The sequence below is a fragment of the Arachis hypogaea genome, chromosome 18 (assembly GCF_003086295.3).
Source record: "Arachis hypogaea cultivar Tifrunner chromosome 18, arahy.Tifrunner.gnm2.J5K5, whole genome shotgun sequence".
Lineage (NCBI taxonomy): Eukaryota > Viridiplantae > Streptophyta > Magnoliopsida > Fabales > Fabaceae > Arachis > Arachis hypogaea.
This window is the reverse complement of record NC_092053.1, coordinates 23,472,157-23,492,349: the sequence shown is the minus strand read 5'-3', so window position 1 is coordinate 23,492,349 and position 20,193 is coordinate 23,472,157. Positions and strand designations below refer to the sequence as shown.

Below are 20,193 nucleotides of genomic sequence, written 5' to 3'. Positions count from 1 at the left end.
TGAGCAAAACATTACAACATAAGATTTTAATAAGGTGTTGTATAAACACAGACTTACATCCCAAAATTTTGCTAAAGATTTTTCCCTCTTTTAGGTCATCAATCAAACCATCAAGTTTGATCTTGAAAACTCGATACAATATATCAGGACGGTCTTCTACCTTCAATCCAATGGGAGTCACTTCTCTTTTTATCTCATCCCATTCAGGGTTACAGGTCATAGTGATAAAATAGTTAGGATATCCTGCATATCTACAAATTACAAATGCATCTTTACAATTATTCATCATGTACCTAGGTCCACCGGTAAAAGTATTGGGAAGAATGATTCTTTTGCCAAGCCTTGCAGCATCTACATTCCCGTTTATAAGACTTTCATGCAGACATTTGTATTTATCAACCCTCAACTGTGGTTGTTTATACCTAAAGAATTTTAACCTCTGATTTTACTATTGTGTAGGCATCTACTAGAAACTGTTGGAATAATCTCTTTGATATCAGAATTAACAGAGATTCACCTGTCCTTTTTTGTACGTAGTTGAAAAGCAAAGAATTGTTACAAAGTGATTATTTTGTTTTTCTTTGTAGGCCTAGCGGAGATAGAATCTGATGTTGCAATACCCAAACAAAATCCATTCTTCCCATACAGAAACAACAATGGATATTGCAAGGCTAAATAAGATGGGTGAAAAATATCAATCTGTTGGAGCTTTTTAGTTTGACTCTCTATAATAATATCTCTATCTTTGCTTAGTTGTTTGACATCACCAACAATCAATGCAGCCACTTCAGATGCAGATGGTAAGTTGTATGTCCCGTCATCTGTAGTCCTTTTACTAATCAACTTAAACTTTATATTTGTGCAATTTTTCTGTTGGTACCTATCTCTTGCATAGCAAAAACTCTTTACCAAACTATTATATTTTTCTAGCATGTTTCTTAATATTGCCACAATTTTCTTATCCTGCTCATTTATAGCTTCATTGGAACTGCACAAAAAAAAAACACAATAAATTTTATGTTATTTTCTCTCACAGATAAAAATAACTAAAATATTTGACTGGTTGCATGAAAATTATCGAAGTGTGTCTATCCGAATATCAATCTCATTTTCTGTGTCATAGATATATAGTTGGGCAAATGTTGGTTGCAGACTATTCGGAGGAAGTAAGCTACCAATGCTATGGTAGTTTTGACCCCCCAGGCTTAAAAATTGGAGGAGCAGTCCCATTGTTTACCCCACGGTCAATTTTTCCGGCCATTGATGTAAAACAAAACATTGAATTAAATGCCTTTATATTTTTTAGAAAATGAATACTTCTTGATCTCCACCAGTATAAAGTTGAATGAGCTCATCAGGAGGCACAAAAAGTAGAGGAAGCTCGATCTTTCCTTCCATACAACATAATGAAAACTTTGGTTGGGGCGACTGTTTGAATTCAGCAAGCCTTTCTTCAGACCACATCTATGCTTTACAGTGTTGACATTGATAAATAGGATTTTCTATATCCCACACATCTGTCGAATAAAATCTCTTTAGATACTCAGTTGTCATACCGATGCAATTTAGTCCATGATGTACACAAAGATGCAAATAAACATATAGATAAAATTTTTACATACCGTCTAAAGTTTCTGAGGATGGTATAAAATTATCTTCTATATTCACATCCGACATTGAATCATCATAACCATTCAAATGGTTTCAACAGCAGAAACCACATACATTCAACTCTTTCACCATCTCAGTACAGGTCCGTCCGAGTAGAGCTGCAGTCTCCTTATCGAACACAATAAAAGTTATTGTAGCAGTACCATAAAAAACCAATAAATTCAACTTAGGTGCTTTTTTTATTCAAAAACATCAATTAACACTTGGTCTGTCACCCTTTAGTTACAATAAAATCATAAAAATTATATTCAACACAATTTAAATGCTCAAACACAATCTTTTTAGGCTTATCAAATTTCTAGATTTTAGTCTAGTAGAGGAGACTTTGGTATAAAATTGTTGTAGGTATATGAATTTTTTCTATGCACTCTATCTCATTTTGCCATTTTTTTTATATGGATAGACAATATTTTCATCAATCAAAGTAATTTTTGTTTTTAATAAATTGTTCTCTTATTGTCTACTAATTGTTGGTATTAAGCTAGATATTGCTAAATAAATTAAAAAGAGACATAATCAATTATATAACTTTATTGCTTTTTATGAAAGAATTGCACAAATAAGTCCAATTATAGTCGTACCTATCAACCACATTATTCACGTCCTTATTACAGCCATCGCTGAAGTATGTATCCGCATTAGCTTCTTCCTTCACGCTACAAACATAAGATTTATACCACCAACTTAGAATGGGTTCTAACATTAAAAATAGTGGCCAGAACAACATAGAATCCAACCTACATAGGAACAGTTTGAAAGTCCAAAAAACAATGAACCAAACATAAAAAAGTAGTTTTCTATAAGGCACTCACATCCACAGCCGCACGTAACTCCTTTATTGTCTTACTCTCAGTGGAATATAAAACATCATCTTCATTAATATACGCCGGTTTGCCAGAAAGCACAGACAGATACTGCGAGATCTCTCTATAGTACACGCTACTTATCAATCACAACGCCATAAAAATACAGTCAATATACACAACCATAAATAATTCACAATATTGGTACAATCTTTTTTGAAGCATCACAATCTCAGGAACATCTGGATTTATCAAGAGCTTGGTACCATACATAATGTTCTGTAAAATATTGGTACCTATGTACAATAATTATTGCTTAAATGAGTTGTACAATTATACATGACAGAAAAATTATCGAATGAAAAGTAACCAAAAGTGTCCTTAGATTTAAAAAACCAACTATAATCTACTATGAACCTAATTAATTAGTAAACATTTTTTATTTTAGCAATGAGCTATACAAAAAATATTTATTGTAAATATAAAATAATAAAAAATATTATATAATAACAAAAATATAGCTTGAAATTATATATTGATTAATTAATTGTTGAGTAAATTAACATAGAATTTACAATAAAAAAAAATAAAAAATTGGTGATACAATTTATTCACGTGTATATAATAATATTTTTTATCATTTCAAATTTTAATTTCTAGAACGCCAGCCATTTGCCGGAATTGTTATTACTATTTTCTATAATTTCACTTATAATTCCACATCAAAAGTTTTAAACACAAAACACAGTACTTTTAATTTTGCTTCCACGACATCTAGTATCACACTCTAAAATTTAAAAATAAAAAAATTACTATTATATATAACATCATACCATAAAATTTTAAAACTAAAAATACCTATTGAATCGCATCCCAATAATTAGTAGAAATAGCTACAATAAGATATAACCATTCGATAGTGGTAAAATCCTCACATACCTAAAAAATTCTTACTCTTGCAAATTGAAAAATAACTACCGGTAACTGTTGCTCACCCGCTGCCACAAGACCCTTGATCCGATCCACTATCTCTCCAAGAACAGCAATATTAAGCTTTAAACTGCAAAGAAAATATAAATTATTTAGAAAATAAAAAATTACTTATACAAACATATTAAGTACTGAGTAAGGGTATCGAAAAAATACACTCCTCATTCTCAATTTGAATGACCAACATGTCAATAAGTTTGCCATCCTTCACATATTTCCTTTCACCCTCTACACCGGTCATAACTCCAGCAACGTCTAAAATAAATATCAAACAGAAGATTGTGCACAAATCACCCGTCTTAGTGATATTTTGTCATAAAAACAAAAGAAAAATCAACTTATGTACTTGTCATAAATCATACACTTACCAAACAAAAAAGGATGTTGAGGAGAGTATCCCATAATTTTTCTAAAAAGGACCAACTTAATACCATATAACGGCATTGCATCATAGAAAGAGGATAAGACAGTAGTTCTTTTTTAAAAAAATAATCGAAAATGATGTGATCTTGTGCGGTACAACCCACAGTTATTGCTATCTCCAAAGTATGTAAAAACATACATAGCCCCCTCTGGTATCAATGATTTGAATACAGATATCAAATTCTTATCTACAGAAGTATGCATAGTTGTTCCCTATTTTTTTTACAAAACAAAATATTTTATTATTTACTTTCTACACACAGTACCATTGTCCAACTAAATAAACAAACAAAATTTATATAAAATATTTCTTTCAACAAAAATAACTGAATAAATTAAAAATATGATTTAATTCCAAAATATTAAGTATTAAGTATTAACTAACAGATTTATATTCACCCAAAAGGAAGAATATACATATAATAGATTCAAATATTTAATACTTTAATGTATAATATCATTATATTTTACACAAAAATTTAATTATATATTAACACAATAATTAAAATAAGATTTGAATCCATGCCTTCCTTGCAGCAGCTCACCTCCATCAGTTACAGATAGGGAGCATCCCGGTACGATAGCGATCTGAACGACAATAATATCAGTGAAAGTCTCCTCTTGCCGGTCCGCTAACTAACTTCTCTGGTCACATTAGCATCTCTCATCTTCATAGACCTCCTCACCGGCACAATTCCATCATCATCCCGTCATCGTATAAGCAACAAGTCTTCTCATCTTTGCCGTTCTGAAGTTGTCAGTGCCAAGATGCCGTTCTCCATTGCTGGCGTATATGCTTGCTTGCTGAGAGAGAGAAGACCCAAAAAGACTAAAAGAGGACTTTAGGTGCGGGTTGAAATTAATTGTATGAGATCCGGGTAGGTTTTCTATCTGCCCAGTTTGGAATCGGGATTAGTCTCCATAGGCCCATGTTTTGTTAAGATGCAATGGAGGCAAGCAAGCCAACATGGTGTAGGCCCTACTTTTTTATTCCTTTTTATTATAATTCACAAGTTCTATGCTTTGTTTGATTGTTGTATAAATTATAAATCTACATTGGGCCACCTAGAAAATTAATTTATTTTACTTATGTTTTAGAATTAATTTAATTAATAATTTGTTATATAAAATTATTTTATATTTTAATAAATCAAATCTAATGAACTAGTTAATAATACATAGAATAATTTCTTTTAGAATGAAAAAATTTTTGCTTTATATTACTTTTGCTTACAGAAATATAAAACTTAAAATTTAACAATCTATGGAATATAAAAGGCTAAGGAAATAAGGTGATTTATAACTTATCTTTAATTTATCTATAATATAATTAAATTTAATGAATTCAATTAGAATAAACAACAAATTATTTATTTTATTTCAAACTTTATAAATGAATAAACCAATTAACTAATATAAAAAATTACAATTGATATAATAAAATTAATCAAGTATTATATACTATAATAAATTATATTGATATTTAAATATCTAATCAAATTAATTAGTTGATATAATTAAGTCATATCAAAACACTTAAAAATACACCGTTCTTAATTAAATACTATCTATACTATATAAACCACATTTAAATCCATTTTCCCGTACGTATATAATTTAAAGTAATTTACAATTTATTTGATTGAATATTATAATATAAAATAATTTATAAATTAACATTAATTCATATATAATATGTAATTAAATTTAATGAATTTAATTAGAATAAACAATAAATTATTTATTTTATTTTAGACTTCATAAATAAAAAAACCAATTCACTAATATAACGAATTACAATTAATGTAGTATAATTAATTAAGTAATATAAATTATATTAAATTATATTGATATTTAAATATTTAATCAAATCAATTAGTTGAAATCATTAAGTCATTGTAATAAATTGTATTGAATGAGTTAAAATAATTAAATCGAAAAATACTCTCCGAAACATGCCACGTCAACTCCATCATTAAGTGCAGAAATCCGATTTTTATATAATAGAATAGATAGAATAGATTTTTGAGAATTGTTGTGGCTTTTTTATTATTTAATTTTTTTTATCTTAGATTTAATTTCGTTTTAAACAAAGATATTAACAATTAATATAAAGACTTGCAATATTATGCGGTTATATATATTGTGGTCTATTGTTTTATTTTGTGCTATATAATTATTTTGGATTTGTTACATAAAGAAAAAAGTAACAATTTGGATTATTATACTCATATATTTTTTAAAATTAGTTTTAGAATAAATTGGTCGAACATTATGCTATCAAAGTAATCTCTTTATAAAAACTGGTTTATTTTAGAACATTAAAAATATTGTGATATGTAATTTATGTGAATATTAGTCAGCACAAATGAAAGTCTATATTTAGCAGAATTATATACACATATTAATGGTAACTATATGCTAGGATAACTAAGTTAAACCTAAATTAATGCTTAAAAAGTTTATTGTTTAACCAACTAATAAATATTGAACTTTGTGTTTATTTTCTATTTAATTATGCAATCATTAATTGGTCCAAAGGAAGGTTGGTATTTGACCAATTGACAGAAAATATATGCATAATAAATAGGTATAATTCTCAAATTTTCATGTGAACAATGAGTCGATCCAAAGATAGGCTTATTGTTTGACAGAATTTTGTTGAGAATATTTGGTAAGCTGCACTAAATGAATTTATATGTGTGTAGTTTATACGAGTACAGATCGGCCCAAAAGAAGTTCTATACTTGGCCAAATTATATATATATTTGTGGTAATAAATATGTGATACTTATTTGGTTCCATGTGAATAATAAGTTTGTCCAAAGATAAACTTATTATTTGACAAGATTTATTATCAATGTTTGATTACTGTATTAAAAACACTACTTACAAATTAATATTTTTGTCCAAAAGCTAAATGTTAATGTTGTGCTCGGTATTTGTGATGGACCCACCATTATATGAATTTTATTCATATGATATGTAACTTGTGTGAATATTTTATTTTGTTTTAAGATTATATCGCCAATGCTAGTCTATTTTTTAAATATAATTTTTTTAGAATTAAAATAAAAGAAATTTTTTGTCATTAGTAACTTATATTTTATCAAATTATTATATCATACGGCCTTTTGAGATAAATGTGGTTGATGACTTATATAAGTTCAGTGAGAGTAAGTATATTTTTACTATTCTTGTATGTCTGCGATATTAGAATTGTAAATAAGGTTATATACTCAACTCTAAGGGAGACAAGTATAATCTCATTAGGTGTCTTAAGAAAGTTATAAAGCTAAAAAATGTATAAAGTTTATTATGTTTTATCAGTAGTATGATGGATAATAAATTTGTACAATTATAGTTATTATGTACTTTATTAGTATTTTTGGTAGATATTTGAGTAAGTTAAAAATGAATCACTAAATAATTCACACATATGAAGTCAAAAACTAAGTTAGAGATCATTTGGTATTCATATTCTTACTTTGTTGGATGTTAAGACATTTTTGCTCCATTGCATATATTATATATATTTATATGTTTATTCAAAGAGTTCTTTGGAAATATATTGAAAAGACACTTATTATTTTTTTCACTAAAGTATTTAAATATAAAATAAATTTTGAAGGGGTATCCATTTTGGTGACTATGAATACTTATCACAAATTATGAAAAATAAATTTAAAAGAGCACTTGAATTATTTATGACAATGTGTTAGTAGTCTAATATTTTAAATTCTTATTAAACAAGAGAATTTAGAGTGTTTAAGTGTCTAATAAGTAAATTAGCACAAACTTCATAAATTTATGCATATTTGGTTTATAAAAAACAAACACCCAAGGTCTTTTGTGTGGATATTATTTATATGGATGTCGTGTCATTTTATGATATATTGTTTCAGTAGGAGTGTGCATTTGAATGCTCATATGGTTTAGAAAAATTTACGAATATAGATATTTTTGCAGAAATAAAATATTTATTTTGTTTTCATTTTGACTCATCATCTCATAAAATTTATTAAAATTGGACAAGTTGGAAATAGGCATGCATGAGATCATTTTTGCATATAATTTCTCTCATCCAAATTTGATCAATGTCGTTGAATATATTAGCATGGTGATCATTGTGGTTTCGTTGTGATAGTAATGTGATAAAAGCTGCGGTAACTCCATAACTGAGACGGACTAGATTGTTAAAGTAATCAGCGAAATAGTATTCAGATATGTGCCTAAAGTTTATAAGATGTGATTATCTCAAGAAAGAATATATGTATAGCCCAAGTGGAAGATTGTTGGAAAATTATTACTTTTTTTTTAATTTATTTATGGACAATACAATATCTCAATTATAATCACAAATTATGCTATTTTACATTAAATTATTTATATAATGGTGATCTCATTTACTGTTATAAATATTAAATTGAATAAGTCATGATTATTTTTTATTTGGAATTAAATGAGAATAAAACTAGAACTATTATTTTATTTGAGTGTTAGAGTTTAATGAGTGTCACACTCAAATATAAATAATAATTTCAGAGTTTTAGTTTCTAACACATCAAAGCCACTTCTATATTTTTTTGAGGCCTGCTACACATACAAGCCTTTTTGGCTTACAAGATATACAAGTTGGTCCAAATCCAAGAAAAAAACACGCGCACCACTCCTTCAAAATCGAGCGTCCAACGCATTCCTTAATCACCCTTCCACAACACGTTCGTTATGCCGCACTCTTCCTCTTCTTCCTCAATCAAAACGCAAACCGTCAAGATATCGAAACAAACTACGATTTTGCATAAACGTTCCAACTTGTCGCAAAGAGTAGAAGAAATCAAGAAGAAAAGATACAAATCTCCATAAAAAATCACCAGAAAAAATGAAGAAATATTATTCAAGGTACTGTTTTACTGCTCTTCTAGGTTTTTTTTCTAGATTGTTTTTGCTATGTGCCTCATCCTTAACTAGCAAAACGTTAAAAGCTGTCTCCCCTATATTTTGGGTGTATTTCTTAAATGGGTGTATTTCTGTAATCCTTTGGGTGTATTTCTGTAACTGTTTGGGTGTATTTCTGTAATCCTTTCTGTAACCGTTTGGGTGTATTTCTGTAATCGTTTGGGTGTATTTTTGAAGTTCCATTATCTTCAAAACAATTTCAAAGCTTGATTTCAGAAACCATGAAAATCGAAAAAAACACAAAACAAGAAGGAGATCCAACAAATTTGGCAAGAAATTCGAAAAAAGAAACAAAATCTTTTGAAAAATGGAAGTTATATATTTGCGCGTTAATTGATTTGAATTGATTTAAAAGTCTGTTAAAGAGGCACGTAAAGCTGCGCGTTTAGTGGGTTTTATTCTCTTCAGGGCTTGTAAAGCTTGTAAGCGTAAAACACTTGTATGTAGAGATTAATCCTTTTTTTTTTCATCAAAAGAGTTGTGATTTAATCCTATTAAAAATACAGAAGATTTTGATTGAGAAAAATTAAAAAATTATACTTTTTCAATTATGTTCATAAATTAAGATATAATTTTACATTTAAATATTTTTTTTAAAAATAATTTGACATAGATGATTTTGGGGTTAAGAAATTCTAAAAATTGTTAACCTTAACGTCTAAAGTAAAATTAGTTGGAAAACGAAAATTTGAAACAGCTTCCAATGGGTGCAAAAACTATTTACCCGCGAAATTTGACTTAAACTTAGCGGGAAATTATTATTCTTTATATACCGGTAGAATAAGAAAGAAACGTCGTCGTTGTGTATTCCCGCTCCTATCTCTGTGTTAGAAAAAATGGCGAAACCCTAACACGCACTCCTCTGTCCTCCCACCCACCACTGTCGTCGTCGCCGTCGCCATTGCGCACATCATTTATCACTTTCTTCTTCTCTGGTATGTCATTCTCAATCCACTATTTGCTGCTCAGAACCCAAAATGGCAAAATCTCACTCCAATTTTCCTCTCTCTTTTTCTTCCATCTTCATTCTTCACCCCTCAGATTCATGTTTCTTTCTCTGTCAGCAATAAGAAAAAGGTAACACTAACAGCTCTTTTTGTTTCAGAACTTCTTACATTTTCATTTTGATTTTTTTTCTGCAAATTAATTTCTGTGAAAGCATGTTTAGGATGGCATGGCTCGTTTATCGTTTTCTTTGGCAGAAAATGATGGGGTTTTCCAAGTTGGGGTATGAAATTAAGTTGTGAAACTTGAGAAAGAGTAGGCTGGGATGCTTTTCGTTTGAGGTAAAAAGAGGGGAATTTGTAGCTTTTGGAAGCTTGGTTTTCTCTGTGAGCTGAAGTTCTGCCATTTTAGTGTTATAGTTGAGCTGCGTATTATTGACCCTCCACAACTCCGGTAAGGGTTTTGATGATAAGATTACCAGAACATTGATATAAGTAAGATTTTTGAAACATTGCCAGAACATTTTGTAGACATTAACTTACAAATTGACAACTATGCTTGCAGACATGTCGTGCAAGCATCTCTATATTGGTCTGAGGATCTCAATGTGCCACTGAATTTTCTTTTTTGGTTCTTTTAAGGAAAGCTTTATCTGTTCCCTGAGATAAAAGAAATTGCTTTATGATGACACAGATGTTAAACTACCAATGCTTATTCAACTGTAAATTGGACCTTTGCTTTGTGAATTCATTGCATGAAAGATAGGTGTGGACATTGTGGCCTCTTGATTGTAGAAGTTTAGGTATCACTAAATGTTAGCTGGCCACATAATCTGCTTACCCAGTAGCTGTAAATGAGTAATCTTTGTAATTGTTTAGCTCTGCTGCCCTTGCTCTGTTCATTTAGGTTATTGCTATATCATGTTTTGAATGTGGTCACTGAACAAAACGTAGGACAATGCTTTAGTTTATTAGTTATTTGTCTTGGAATTTAGTAGTAGATAATGCTTTAGTTTATTAGTTATGTATTTTTATTGACTTCTATAATTGCCAAGTTATTGGTATATAGATACCTAAATAGCACTTTAGTTCTCTTTTTAGTTTTTATTCTTTAGAATCAGTTCTTGGGTTTGGAAAACACATTGATTTTTTCATTATTATTAAAGGTGCTGTTTTTTGTTTTTTGTTTTTTTTTGTTTTTTTTTTTTTTTGGGGGGGGGGGGGGGGGAAGGGGGTTACTTTCATTGGTAGTTGAGATGGCTTGCAAAATGCCACATCCAAGTTGTGAGACAAAAAAAAAAAAAAAGAAAGAAAAATAGCAAGGAGTTGTGATGGAGGTAAATAGTCCGTGATATTAATTTGACAAAGTGGTTGTTTCAAATGTAAGAGACAATAATGGGCATTTGTTACTTGTAATAAGGTAATTAAATTGCAGGAGACGCGTACAGGGAACATAACATTATATTTATGTCATAGTGAGCTGCCAGCTCTGTGTGTGTAACTGTGTATCCCATGATGGCTAATACACATGCCTGCCGAATCTTTTATTGTGTCTAACTGTCTATATTCTCATTATCAATAATGTCTATTGAATTTATGAAGACATTATTAAGAAATGAAAGCGTAAAAAATATCTTAGTTGCATGCATAATGAGATTGAAATATATGTATAATGTATCAACTTTCAAATATATATGTCACCAAAAAAAAAAAAAACTATCAAATATATAACCGCCAGGGGCGTCAGCCGACCTCCGGGTTAAAAAGCGGCTATTTATATTTAAACCGTTAAAAGTTAAAAACAATTTTTTATATGCTAAAAACCGGTTTTAGCAAACCAGTTTAAACTGGTTTTTAAAATTAAAAGTAGTTTTATTTTTGTGAACTAGTTTAAACTAGTGCATTACATTATAAACTGGTTTAAAACCAGTTTGCTATGAGAGAAAGTAGTTTGGTTCAGTTTTTAAACCATTTAAAATGGTTTAGTGCAGTTTCAATTTGAACCATGATCACCCTTACTTTCTGGTAACATGTTTCTGCCTTATTGTTAATAATCTTCATTTTTCTGTTTAGGCCCAGTATAGATTCGATTTTAGTTGGTTTGTTGTTTCCTTGAATTTTCCCCAATTCCTCAATTTCAGTTGAACATGTACGGCAGAAAAGCTTGCGAGCTTGTCAAAGAATTTGCAAGCGTAGGTAAAGGCCAGCTCACACAGTACAATGTAATGCATGCAAATTTTTGTGATTAGTAGTTACTAGTAACTTCTCTTTTTGAGAAAGTTTGATTTAAGCATTTAGCAGTTTAGCTTGATAACTTTTTTCCAATGATGTTGTAGAGTGACCTCTTTGAACAAGTAGTTGCAGAATGCAGCCAGCATCACCTTGAGCTTCAATCTTTGATAAGGTATACACGATACCTAATCTCATAGTGTTTCCTTGAATGTGTTTGTGTGTATGTGTTTTGATTTGTGTTGCTTAAGCAGAAAAATGCAGGAAGAAGGTTTGGATGTCCAAACAGCTAGAAATGCTGACCACTATGGTGCCCTTATCCACCATCTCTCTTTAGTCCGCAATAAGCGCTGTCTAATGGCCTATGTGTAAGTATCGTCGCTATAACTTGCTCTTTATGGCAAATGTATTACTATTATTATGATATGTACTGAGATCTTGGAAATTGTCTCAATGCAGAAATAACCGAGCTGAGATTATAAGAAGCTTGTTGTGGAAGATTGGCAGTGTGCTTCCTAAAGAGATTGAGGAGAAGCTTTCTCACACAGAGGAAGAGTATTTCAACAACTATTCTGGAGAATTGAAAAAATACATGTCAAAAATGGAGTTAGACCTGACAGTGGTAACCTCCCTTCTCTAGACTCTTGTACATGAGCATATGTGCATAATTGCATAAGTATGTAAACAACCATTCACGAAATTTCAGTTATACATGTGCATAATGGAGTGTTTTGAAGATATTCTACTGATAACTTGTCTGTCGTATAATAACTAAGGTAGAGAATTTTATAATTATAAAGAAGTTAGGGAAGCCTTGGACTTATATACTTGCATTATTACTGGTTTCAAGCAATTGTATGGAATGTATATATTAATCATCTAGATAGTTTGATTCACTTTGATGCATCTAAGCAATGCTAAACATCCATGCGGGAAACACTTTGTGAATCTGGATATTCTAACAATAGTTATGTTGCTATGAACAGACTGAATTCATATCAATTTTTTCCATAGAAAATTACAAGATTGGGTTATTTGAAGTCTTTGATCATTTGTTTGTAGTCTTGCCATTAGTTGAGTGCAGATTGAACTTGCTAGTTACTTTATTGTCATTGATGAAATTGCATTTGATAGGATATGGTGCCGCCAAAAGATCCTTACATCAAAGTAAGGGTCCTTGATGACATTGGAGATGGCATTGTGCTTAGCGATAAGACTGCCAATTTTGCTCGTCATTCGATCCACTTTCTGAAGCGAACTGATGCCGAACAATTCATTTCACGGGTTAAGTTGCCATCTAGCCTAAAAGTGATCGTAATAAAAGCCAAATTCCAAAATGCATGCTGATTTTTCTTTATTGTCATGTCTACAGGGTTTAATGGAGGAGCTCACAGGTTGATAGATGAGAAAATTGGTTTAAAGCCTTTTCAAATGTTTATCAATAATTTCACCAATGTTGCTTGAAAAGCTGATTATTTTGATGTTTGGCTTGTTTGTTCAATGACTTCTATTATGTGCACATATATAATGTAACATCAATATGCTAATATTCTATTCCCTGTTTGGGTGGATTACTTGCATTTACATTGGCCTTGTGTCAGATTTTCATTCATTCCAAACATTTTTACAGTAATCAAGCAAATATAACCCTTGTCTAACTTGAACTTGGAAGTTATTTCACTTATTTGGTTGAATGCAAGCTCAGATATTGTAATTTACTCCTAAAATCTATCTATTTATTTATAATATATTAAAACAGACCTAAAAGTAATTTTTTAATGTATTTTTAGTTTTCCAACTTTCTAATATTATGCTATGTGGGCATAAGTAGCTAATTGACACAATTTGCTTATTACATATCTAATTGAATTACTTTTTTAATTTTTTTGTTTCTAATTGAATTACTTTAAAATCTTTTATTTCTACTTCTCATGTGTTTTATTATTATAGCTTAGGATTTTTTTATTTTCTTTCTCACTTATGACATTTATTTTTTTTTTTAGGTTATTCTACAATTTTCATATTCTCTTACTCTTTATTTTTATATAGAATATTATGTCTTCAATGTTAATATTGTTTCTCTTTAATAGGTATAAACATAATTTATCCTCTTCTTTTATATTCACTCATTCTTATATTTATTATATAGGATTATAATTTAGGATTTTTTTTTTATTTTTCTTCTTATTCTTATGACATTTATTTTTTTTAGGTTACTCTATGTTTTTATATTCTCTTATTTTTTATTTTTATATTTAATACTATTTAATTTCAATGTTAATGTTATTTTTCTTTAATAGGTATAAATTAAATATTAAAATATATTTTTCTTTCATACTCACCTTTTTTTATGTTTACTTCACACTTTTTTATTTCCTCTTTTCATATAATCTCATGTTTCTTATTCTTTTTTCTCCATTCTTACTCATGTTTTGCACAAATATTTAAAGAATTTGGTTGATGACCACAATTCTTTTTCTAGTTTGCTAAATATGTGTATTAGCTTATTAGGTGATAAATTCTTAAAACACTAGACTTCTACAACTACTTTAGTTTTTTAACTTTTAGTCTAATTGTATACATTAGTTATATCATTCATATATCATCTTTTTTCTTTCAACAATTTATATTTTTAAAATATTATTTAGTTGTAATATTGTTGAAAATAAAAGGTATTATTATGAGTCATGAAAACTAAAATAGAAAAATGAATATTTAATTTCAACTATATATTATATCTTCTTTATATTTTTTTTTTAGTTTTTTTTTTATTTTTAGTCTAATTGTATTCATTAGTTATATTATTTATATATTAGTTTTTCTTTTAATAATTTATATTTTTTAATATCATTTAATTGTAATATTATTAAAAATATATAATATTATTGAGTTATAAAAAATAAAATTAAATATTAATTTCAACATTGAAATATTATATGTAAACATAGTTTAATATTTGTACTATAGTATTTAAATATAATTAAAAAAAAGCAAAAGTGACAACTTAAGAAATTAAAAATAAAAATAATAATATAAAATCAAATAAATAAATTTGAATTAAATATTTTTGTAATTTTATTTAAAGTTCAATTTGTATATAAATATTTTAATTTTATAATTATTAAATTTAAAATTAATTTATATATCTTATAAAATGTATATCCTTTTTATTGTTATGAATTTATGATGGTCTAAATTTAGTTGTTATTGAACGGGATGCCATGAAAAATGGTTGAAATTGTTACAATATGAATGTCCATTTAGTGTTTATTCAGCATGGTTTATTCTTCCAATCAAATACTTTTGAGCGGTAGAAACATTAAAGAATAAACATTGCAAGATTTTCAACATTTGAAAAAGTTAAACTTTGCACATGTATAAATAAGGACATAAGTTGAGGTATTAGAGACACATAGCAATAACAATAATCCTTTTTTCTTTATTTATTCTTCTTTCTCTCTTTACATTACTACATATATTAAATAAATATATGAAGCATCTTTATTATATTGAGTTAATTATATTTGGTAAATAGTAATACTAGAGTCTTCTATTTACACATCTTTATTTTATATTTATTTTCTCTTCCTTATTTATTTATTTTACAACACGTCATCAGCACGACACTCTGATCAATATTTAGAAAGACTCAGATGATAAATTTTCATTATGTCAAAACTCTCTCATCTTGAATTTAATACTATTGATATATCTAGAAATAACTACTTATCATGGATACGAGATGCTGAAATCTATCTTGATTCAATGGATCTTGGAGATACTATTAAGGCTGAAAATAATGCATCCCAAAAGAATAAAGCCAAAGTCATGATATTCTTTTGTCGTCTTCTTGACGAAGGATTGAAAAATGAATATCTCACACTAAAAGATCTTGCAGATCTTTGGAAAAACCTCGAAGAAAGGTATAATCATCAAAAGACAGTGATACTTCCTCAAGCCCGATATGAGTGGACGCACTTACGTCTACAGGATTTTAAATCCATAAATGAATACAATTCACCAATGTTCCGAATTACCTTACGAATGAAATTATGTGGAAAAAAGATAACTAATAATGACATGTTAGAGAAAACTTTCTCGACCTTCCATACCTCGAATATGCTCCTGTAGTAGCAGTATCGAGAAAAAGAATTTAAAAAATATTCTGAGCTAATTTCTTGCCTTCTTGTTGCTGAGCGTAACAATGAATTGCTTTTAAGAAATCATGAAGTGCGCCTAGTTGGTGCTGCCCCATTTCCTGAAGCAAATGCGACAAATCATAACCCCAGAAGAGGTAAATGGCAAAGTTTTGGTAACAAGAAAAATTATGGAAGGAAGAAAAATTATGTTCACAAGAAAGGATCTCATCAGAAGTGGAATAAAGAAAGAAACAATGGGCAAAATAAATCAACAGAGCATAAATGTTTCCGTTATGGTGGAAAGGGTCATTGGTCACGTACCTGTCGTACCTCAAGGCACTTAGTTAATTTTTATCAAGCATCTTTGAAAAAGGATGACAAAAGAAAGGAGACAAATTTTGTTTCAAAATATGTTGCTAAAAATCACTCATTATGAAGTATCTGATTTCTTTGAAGATCCTGAAGGAAATATTGGCCATTTGATCAATGATGGAAAAGTTTAATATGTGGGTTTGTTAAAGTACTCATGTAAATAAATAATGTAAAATTTTTTTTGTTAAGTTTTATTTCCAATGTATTTAAATTTCAAGTATGATGTATATAAATAATGTTTAATAAAATATTTATGTTTATGAATTTTAAAATTACTAAAGGTGCCATGTTCTAAAATAATAATAACAAAATTTTTAGTATATGATACTATGTACAGTACTTTTTAGAAAAACAATAAAGAAAATAATTTTACTGTGCATATATTTTTACTCATTTTATTATTATTATTTGTCTTTGAAGAAAATGGCAAGAACGTATAGTGAAGATGTTTGCCTTGCAAATAGTGCAAGTTCGTATACTATTCTCAAAAGTAATATATATTTTACACATCTTGTACCAAAAGAAGAATATGTAAATACTATTATTGGCTCAGGCAATGTGATAGAAGGCTCTGGAAGAGCTATAATTTTGTTTCCTGGAGGAACAAAATTCATAATAAATAATGCACTATTGTCTACTAAGTCTCTAAGGAACTTATTGTGTTTCAAAGATATTCGCCGAAACGGATATTATGTTGGATCAATGAACGAGGGAAATCATGTGTACTTATGTATCACAACTCATGATTTAAATGAAAGGGTTATATTAGAAAAGTTACCCTCACTTTCATCTGGGTTATATTACACTAAAATTAGTGCAATTGAATCATATGTCATTGTAAACTCGAAGTTTACCAGCCCAAATGAATTTATAATTTAGCATGACCGATTGGGTCATCCGGAAACAACTATGATACGGAGAATTATTGAAAACTCCCATGAACATTCACTAAAGAACCAGAAGATTCTTAAATTCAGTGAATTTCGTTGTGTTGCATGTTCTCAAGGAAGACTAATTTTAAGGCCATTACCAGTAAAGATTAGATTTGAGTTCCCTGAATTCCTAGAAAGGATTCAAGGTGATATATGTAGACCTATTCATCCACCATGTGGATCTTTTAGATATTTTATGGTCCTAATAGACACATTTTCGAGATGGTCACATGTGTGCTTATTGTCTTCTCGCAACCTGGCATTTGCAAGATTACTTGCTCAAGTTATTCGATTAAAAGTATAGTTTCCAGAAAATCCAATCAAAGCAATTTGTCTTGATAATGCTGGTAAATTTACTTCTCAAGCCTTTGATGCTTATTCTATGTCTAACGGAATAAGCGTTGAACATCCAATAGCTCATGTTCACACACAAAATGAATTAGCAGAATCACTTATTAAATGCCTCCAAATAATTGCTAGATCCTTACTTATGAGAACAAATCTCTCAACCTCTGTTTAGGGGAATGCAATTTTACATGCTGCAGCACTTATTCATTTGAGGCCAACAAGTTACCATCAGTTCTCTCTTATGCAATTAGCTTTTGGCCAGCAGCCAAATGTTTCCCATTTAAGAATATTTGGGTATACGATATATGTTTTCATTGCACCACCTTCTCGCACCAAAATGGGACCCTAAAGAAAATTGGGGATATATGTTGGATATGATTCTCCCTCTATAGTGAGGTATCTTGAGATACAAATTGGAGATGTATTTAAAGCCCGATTTGTAGATTGTCATTTTAATAAATCAAAATTTCCAACATTAAGGGGAGAGAATATGTTTCCTGAAAAGGAACTTAATTGGAATGCATCATCTTTGATGCATTTAGATCTTCGATCAGGGCAATATGAACTAGAAGGTCAAAAGATTATATATTTGCAAAGAATAGCAAATGAATTACCTAATGCATTTTTTGATACGAAAAGGATTACTAAATCCTATATACCAGCTGAAAATGTTCCAACCCGAATTGATGTCCCAGTCAGACAAATGGCCACCGAAACAAATTTAGTCAGAAACGTGATAGGTGGTGCGAAATTTATAACTCACAAACTAACCGACAAGTGCACCGGGTCATACCAAGTAGTACCTCAAATAAATGAGGGTAGATCCCACAAGAATTGATGGATCAAGTAACAATGATTGAGTGAATGACTTAGTCAGACAAACAGAAAATGGTGTTTTGAAAGTTCAATTGTATTAACAGTAAATCAGAGAATTAGAAAGCAAACAGTAAACAAGTAGTAAATAATATATGGAGAAACAGTTAAGGCTTCAGAGATATCTATCTTCCAGATTGACTTTTCTTACTAACTATTTTAATCATGTAAGATTTAATTCATAGCAATCTATATGTGACTAAACCCTAATTCCTTAGAACTTTTTAGTCTCCTCTAACCTTCATCAACCGCCAATTCCTTGGTCACTTAATTCCAATTAGAGGATGAAGTTCAATTCTAGTTCTATGCCACAAAAATTCTAATTACCCAAATATAAGAGGATTATATGTCATGTATTCCGTTAAGTCCAAATAATTAGAAATTTAGGAGAATATGTTTTCAAGCTGTTGTTCAAGTAAAGAAATTTTCCAAGTTATACAAGAACTCAATTAGAATCAAGGTCATACTTCCGTTCCACCCAGATTCATAAAATAAAGAACGAAAATAATTCTTGAAATATAAATCAGTACATGAATTAAAATAGAAAAATAATAGAATCAATCCATACAATAGATAGAGCTCTTAACCTTAATAGTGGAGGTTTAGCTGCTCATGGTTTAGAGAAAAAACAAGGATTCTGAAAAATTGTAAATTGCAGAATGAGGTCAGAGAAGAGAAGAGAAGAGCGGAGCCCAAAGGGCTGATTCTTTTCCCTTTTATATCTAATCCTAATAAATGTAAAATATATTTTCTAAACTAAATAATATCTTTTCCTAATTATAAATAAAATAAAATTTAAATCAAAACCAAATGAATGATTTTTGCGAGCCTTTGGACGAGGTTGGGGACCACTGGCTTCATTAGGGTTGGCGCCAAACTTAGAAGGATCCAAGTTTGGCGTGAAGGTTGTGTGTAGCTTCCCTTTGGAGTTCTTTGATTTGGCGCCGAACTTGAGTAATATAAGCATTGGTTGTTAGCAACCAACTCAATAAGCTCAGTAGTCTCCTCTGGTGTCTTCTTCATGTGCAAAGAACTACCTGCAGAATTATCTAAGCACATCTTGGACATTTCACACAAGCCCTCATAAAAAATATCCAGCTGAGTCTATCTAGAGAACATGTCCGGAGGACATTGCATAGTTAGTAGCTTGAATCTCTCCCAAGCTTCATAAAGGGTCTCACCATCTTTCTGTCTGAATGTCTGAACCTCCACCCCTAGCTTAGTCAGCTTTTGAGGTGGAAAAAATTTAGTCAAAAATCCAGTGATAACCTTATCCCAAGTATCCAGACTCTTCTTGGGTTGAGAATCTAACCACAGCTTTGCTCTATCCCTCACAACAAATGGGAAGACCATGAGTTTGTATACCTCAGGGTTCATTCCATTGGTCTTCACAGTGTCACAAATCTACAGAAAATCATAAATAAACTGATTTGGATCTTCCTGAGAGAGTCCATGATATTGACAATTTTGTTGCACAAGAGTAACTAGCTGTGGTTTCAGTTCAAAGTTG

The 20,193-nt window shown here is 29.8% G+C and overlaps 1 protein-coding gene and 1 pseudogene across 7 annotated transcripts; both read left to right on the top strand.

Moving 5' to 3' along the window:
- Positions 1-9,593: 9,593 nt before the first annotated feature.
- On the top strand, positions 9,594-13,605 carry LOC112772705 (uncharacterized). 7 transcript variants are annotated; one of them, XM_072224688.1, is made up of 9 exons: positions 9,596-9,781; positions 9,888-9,923; positions 10,015-10,244; positions 11,932-11,986; positions 12,127-12,194; positions 12,274-12,387; positions 12,479-12,641; positions 13,154-13,303; positions 13,392-13,605. In XM_072224688.1, exons 6-9 carry the CDS (start codon positions 12,278-12,280, stop codon positions 13,416-13,418), a joined length of 450 nt encoding a protein of 149 aa, XP_072080789.1. In that variant the 5' UTR covers positions 9,596-9,781; positions 9,888-9,923; positions 10,015-10,244; positions 11,932-11,986; positions 12,127-12,194; positions 12,274-12,277; the 3' UTR covers positions 13,419-13,605. The 7 variants fall into 7 exon arrangements, with proteins under 7 accessions (XP_025673466.1, XP_072080789.1, XP_025673469.1 ...); XM_072224689.1 differs by having other exon boundaries at positions 9,640-9,781; positions 10,049-10,244; XM_025817683.2 differs by having other exon boundaries at positions 9,640-9,781; positions 10,049-10,244; positions 11,932-12,012.
- A 6,195-nt stretch (positions 13,606-19,800) lies between these two features.
- LOC112773739 (small nucleolar RNA R71) lies at positions 19,801-19,891 on the top strand (annotated as a pseudogene).
- Positions 19,892-20,193: the final 302 nt, after the last annotated feature.